Source organism: Amblyomma maculatum, chromosome 4 (assembly GCF_055883805.1).
Source record: "Amblyomma maculatum isolate TAMU_Amacu chromosome 4, ASM5588380v1, whole genome shotgun sequence".
In the NCBI taxonomy this organism is placed as follows: Eukaryota; Metazoa; Arthropoda; class Arachnida; order Ixodida; family Ixodidae; genus Amblyomma; species Amblyomma maculatum.
The window spans coordinates 168,333,762-168,339,761 of record NC_139347.1 but is presented as its reverse complement, the minus strand read 5'-3'; the positions used below and the strand labels follow the sequence as shown (position 1 = coordinate 168,339,761).

General features: G+C 47.1%; 1 protein-coding gene across 4 annotated transcripts in view; it reads right to left on the bottom strand.

Annotated features, from left to right (window-relative positions):
- The window catches only part of LOC146193457 (neurotactin-like), a 34,557-nt gene continuing 28,557 nt past the window's right edge, over positions 1 to 6,000 (bottom strand). For all 4 annotated transcript variants that reach the window (XM_084602761.1, XM_084602760.1, XM_084602763.1 and 1 more), the window contains 2 exons: positions 4,140 to 4,321; positions 1 to 2,310 (listed from right to left, as the gene is read on the bottom strand). In XM_084602761.1, the coding sequence (XP_084458887.1) occupies positions 1,873 to 2,310; positions 4,140 to 4,321 (620 nt within the window). In that variant the 3' untranslated portion in view covers positions 1 to 1,872. The remainder of the gene's footprint in view (positions 2,311 to 4,139; positions 4,322 to 6,000) is intronic.

Sequence of the window (6,000 nt, the reverse complement as noted above, 5' to 3'; positions counted from 1 at the left end):
TACAGATGACTTATTTTTGGTCTTTATTATTTCGTTCATACAAAATGTAAGTAGCAGAGTGAATGCAGACAGGACTATATGAAAACAAAAGAAAAAAAAAAACACAAGAATGAAGAAAAAGACTTGTCAACAAGGACAGGCGTAATAAAGAAACTATACATCTCACTCTTCCCAATGAGCATGAATTTAACACGAGGGCAGTGCTGCTGCTACTGTGCAGCATGCATACACCGCATGCTGACTTGTGAGATCTGTGAAGAAAACATTTCTTTTTTTCCTTGACAAGTTGGCACACACAAATTTAAAAAAAGAGCGCTGATATGAAGGGACAAGAAACGGCACAAAAACAAGTGGCTACATGTAAAGAAACAAAAGCATGCACAGTGGTTGTTTGCCCCTATACGCAAACCTTTGGCAGTGTGGCTGGCTTGTACATGACACCACATGGTCGTCAACACGCAAAAACACACATGGCATCTTTGACTCTCGCTTCACACGCATCCATCTTGGATGCTTCCCATCGCAGTTGTCTTCACTTACAATAACAAAACGGAACTAAGAAAAAACGAAACACGTATAGTGGCAGCTGCTCTATCTAGTCTGCAAACAAAGACGTCACACATTCATTGCAACAGTACAGTAAAATTACGCAAGAAAGAAAATGTACACAATGCTGCGTGGCTACTTGCACAAAAGCAGGTGGCTGAAGTTGATCAGCTCCATACTTGCGGCCTCATTTCTACATGTCTTCATGTAATGGTCCAAGACATAATGACCCACGCACATCACGGCCAAGTAATGTCAGCGAGCTCAAGTAGCTGAAGAAAAAGCCATACATGCTGCTTATGACACTGGGGAGAACTGGCGTTGGCCCACTGCAAGTGGAACTGCCAAGAATGACCAATGATGAGCAAAACATTAGAAACAACAGATCGAATCTCCTACAAATACCCTGCACTGTTTGCCCAAGCTTATTTCTAGCGCATTTCTGTGTAAGTGCGGCAGCTTTCAACTTAGTTTTTGCACACCTTGCGCTTTGAGCCTGCCCTAGGAAAAGACTGTTCCAACAGAGACTTTAGCTATTTGGACAAGTGTTAACTATTCCACGGTAATGACCTTTAGAATGCACCTCTCAGAAGCCAAGCTGTCTGCCGTCAGAATTTGAATTTGCGTCTTTTGCGCTTTTGTCCATCCTTGCACATGCAAAGGCTGGCACTTCTTCCCTGGCCCCACCAACTCGGTTCCGCTCTGCCAAACTGTTGACGCGTGCAGGAATTCGGCGGGTGGCAGAGCTTTTAACCAATAGCTGCCATTTAACCGACATGCACAAATGCGCGATTTGGAGGAAGGCGTGAATTCGAAAAAATTGCTGGAACGGGCTTACCAACTTTTGGGCGTGGCTGTGATTTCTCTGCAACACGCCGAGTGTAATATTTCCATCAGATGTTGATGACAAGATATATCTGGTGATAGAGTGAGTTTATATACTATTCTCTGTAGCTGCTGCAGCGGCCTTTTAATAATATAGTGACAACTGATATTAACACTGATTTAAGGAGTTCTTGCAATGCAGTCACTCCACACTTACACTGATTCGAAAATCTCCATCTGGCAGTGTATCAAATGTTCATGCCACGATGTGGTGGTGGTGCTTTGGTAGTCATCAAGACACGCCACTTCGAAGCTGCCTCGATGCAACCCGAAAGCATCAGCAGCTGGCAGGAAGTGGCACATATATTCCAATCAATTTAGTTCAAGCTTTTCTCCCTGCCTCGGAAAACTAATGAACTTGGGCACCTTTGTTTTGTTACATACGATGCCGAACAATCCAGAAAAAAAAAAAAGAAAAACAAAATTATACAAAGAGTGAGATCAATTCTTCTTGGCATACTCGGGGAACATGCCATACTCATCCCACGTAGAGCATGCCTCATGCTGAGACGCGCGACTGCGCACATTAGCACTGATGTAGTTAACGAACGGACTCTCCTTGAGGGGCTGTGATCCGAGCAATGGTGCACCCATGTGCAGAAAACTATGGAAGAGCTTCTGCAGGTTGTGCTCAAACTGCAAGTCGTCGCGGGTCATTTGTGACGGCTCTGTTGCAGCAGACTCCAACTTGTCAAAGATGGCTGCCACATCCAGTCCGTGCTGTGCCAACCTCGTTGGTTCGGCGTTGGCGGAGAATGTGAGTGATGCATTTGGCGAGTAGTCGACGATGTAAAAGTGTGCCGAGCTGGCGCCTTCGCTGGCGTTCACGAAACCGCCCGTCAAGAGCTGCAGTGGGCAGGTGACGCGGACATCCGAGATCTGCATGATGAATGCACGGCAATGTTGGCAAAAGATGCAAGATAAGCAGCCTTGTCATAGAATTGGTACAGTTCTCCCAATTTTTCAGTAATGTCAAGACACCATTGACCAGAGGGACAAGATGCCGGTATGTGCACAGAGCACTTGTCAAATGCAATATCTGTTCGTTATTCAAATACGTTAGGGAGAACTTTTAAACAACAACAACATGAATTTTAATTCTCCAAACAGCACTCACAATGGACACTGTTCGGAGAGCGTCTCAATGACCCACCGCACTGCTCCGTAAACGCTGAGTGTCTGTCACTTGAAGGGAGCACGCGCACGAGCGTCCTTCTCGCGCGCGACCCACCGACACACCACAACACACGCGCACACAGCCGTACCCCCGGTGAAGAACGGGCGATTCCAGTCCGTATGCGTCCCTCCCCCGGAGTCAGTGGGATGGCCCAGATGTCGTGCCGTGAAGACCGCGAAGGCAGTACCCGGAATATTCAACAATATCATCTACTCAGCTGAAGCAGTACAGCACTGTTTCTCATCGGTCTAACATGAGTTCGCTGTCAAAGGAAAATTTAGCTCGAGCTTTAGGACTTGAAACTTTAAATTCTAGCAAGTTCTATGAATGTAATACAGTTGAACCTGGATATATCGAACTCGAAAGGGATCGCGAAATAGTTTGATATATCGATAATTCGATATACAGAAATCGGCTTATGACGGCACTTACAATGCGAAAAAATGATACCGTATTTGTCGCGCAATCAACCCACTCGCACAATGAACCCACCCTCCACTTTTGCACAGAGAATTTGAAAAAAAAAAAAAAAAAAAAAAAAAAAAAAAAAAAAAAAAAAAAAAAAAAACACGTTAAGGCCAGCTCGCTCACATGCAAGCCATTGAACGATCTCAGCGACGAGCGGCAACGACAGAGCGAAAAATTTCAAACTTGTTGGAACTGCGTCCCTCTCGCTGCTCGAGCCACTGCGGCAGCTCAAAACAAGCGCGTCAATTTGTGTTTACTCTTTATTATGACAACATGCATCTTAATAAAGAAAGGGGGGGGGGAACAGTCTCCTGAGCATGCGCCAAATGCGAGTGTATAAATTGTGTGATATGTGCATTAAACGTCAGTTGAAGTCTAGCGTGTTGTCCCGTCGGCACCTTTTGTCGCTGTCCTTTGTGTTTTTTCATGCTAGTTGCAATGTCGCAGTCATTAATGAATACACACCAACTAGCCCAACTGTCTTCCATGATCAGAACTACTCCCATCCACCGGCCAGCACCCAGGAGAAGGTGAAATGACCAACCGGGTCGGACACCGCATGCAAATGCAAGCTGACCTCATATGGCATCATCCAGCGCAAGGCAAGGAAGAAGCTTAGCTCAGAACTAAAGCCGGGATGCATATCAGATAACCATCAGACAGAAAGTTACTGCTTTGTGCTTCATGCCACACAGGCAACTAAAGCCACCATTTAGAGTGACTTCGGTTGCATTCACTGAAGGCAGGCTTTAAATAAAACACACCTTGAAATCTTGGCAGTGATCTTGTGCAAGCACTATGAACACCTTAATGCAGCAACAGTCACAGTTATTTGTCTCGTGCATCACTGATGGTAACAGAGCAACTGCCATGACTAGGTATGTTCTGTGCCTCTCCCTTATTTGCATGATTTTCACAACTGAACTAAAGAGCAGTGGAGAGGACATTGCGTTTCACCGCTTGTGTGCTTTTCTCTGTTTCCTTCCTGAAGCCTTGGCACAACTGTTTAGACACGCTGATCCAGGGCTGAGAAACCACTCCAGTTGTGGGGGACATCACTCACCATGGTGTGCAGCTGCTCTGCAGGCATTGCGTCCTCACGCACGTACGTCTGAAGCACCTGGTCAGCCAGCTTGGGGTCGATGGTGCCCAGCCGATCCCTGACATGGGAGCTCAGCTCCGAGCTGTCCACTTTGTCGGCTTCGGGCAGGACACGCCGTGATGAGAACTCCTGCAGGTTGGAACCTGCACCAGCACAGACAGCAACGTCGGTGTTGTGCGGCCTCCCACCCTCGACCAGCTCTAGTAGCGCGAATTCTTCAATCACTGGTCACGCCGCCTACCCTTCAGAAGATGCATACTGCAGCTGACTCACACTAAACCGCACTTTATCGAGCCATGAAATTTGACCTAATTACATGAAGTTTGCACCTTCTTAAAATGTAGTGATAACAATATATGTAAACCCTTTTTTTATTAAGGTTGTAGCCACAGGTATGTTGGATGAAGCCTGTAACCCCGCTTTGAGTGTGTTGTGGACAGGTTCACAGTCAGTGTTTTCTAAATTCGGATGCCGTATCCCAAAAATTTTCTTGCAGGTTCGACATCACAGGTGCGACACACCCACCACATTGTATGATTCAGGCCACTTAAAGTTAAGCATGCGCAGCATCTCTGCTTGGGTGTGGCATTAGCCGAATGAGGGTAATTTGGTTCATGCTGACCTTGAATCCAAGGGGGTTTAAATTCTGTGCTTGCAAACTTTCACAAGAACACTGGCGGTGCTGCAGGCTGAGCCAGAGTAAAGCCCCTCAATAAACTAAAAGTAGCGCCATCTCCTCTCTCCTCCTCCGGTGGCGCCGCTCCTCCTCTCGCATTTCGACCGTGGCTCCACCTACGGGGTGCGTGACTAGCGCGCGCTCTCCGGAGCAGGCGCCCTTCACAGCCGTCTCGATCAGCGCCGCGCGCGCGCCGATCGAGGCGGCCGTGCGCCGGGTCTCACCAGAGCCTTGCATTTTGTCGCAATGTGTTCAGGTTAAAATATTACTCACTGCTGAAACATAATTACCGAATGTTGACAGGGATTTCCCGCCAGAATAGTTTCAGCTGTGAGTGTCATACACCACATATACGCGATTTCTGCGTTGGTTCAACTCGCCGTCATCTCCGTGTGTCCGTAGTTCGTCACATTTGGCCACTCAGCGGCATGCTTTATAAAATTTGTAACTAGGCGGCGGACAGGAACAATTTTGGAACAGTCTGTGTATGGTTTCTTTGCAGCGCGTACTGGATTGCGAGCTGCCGGTAAACTTGAGAAGTGTGGCAGCAGCTGTCTTCCATGTATTTTCAACTTCAGCTGCAGATCAAATTAACTACAGGCGGCGGAAGCTGCAGTCTGTGTGGAGTCTTTGCAGCTTTGATTGACTTGTGAGCTACCGGTAAACTTGGGGAGGGAGGTAGCAGTTGTTTTTTTTTATATTTGGCGTTGAGACGGTGCCGCGTTCAGCTGCCATGGTGTGTCACCATACGTACACGATTTTGGCGTCGATTTAACTCGCCTTCACCTCCTTGAGTCCATCAGCCGTTGACAAAAGTGCGCAACATGCTTGAAAAAAAAATTAACTAGGCTGCGGAAGCTGCAGTCTGTGTGGTTTCTTTGCAGGTTGGACTGAATTGTAAGCTACCGTGAAACTTGAGAAGCGTGGTAGCAGATTTTTTTTTTATATTTTGCGCTGAAACGGTTCCGTTTTCAACTGTCAGTGCGTGACACCATTTGTACGCGATGTCTGCGTTGGTTGAACTCGCCTTCACCACCGTGCTTCTATCAGCCGCCGGCCAAAGAGCGCAACATACTTGAAAAAAAAAAATTAAATAGCCAGCGGGAACGATTTAGTAGCAGTCCGCGTGGCTGCAAAACACACGGC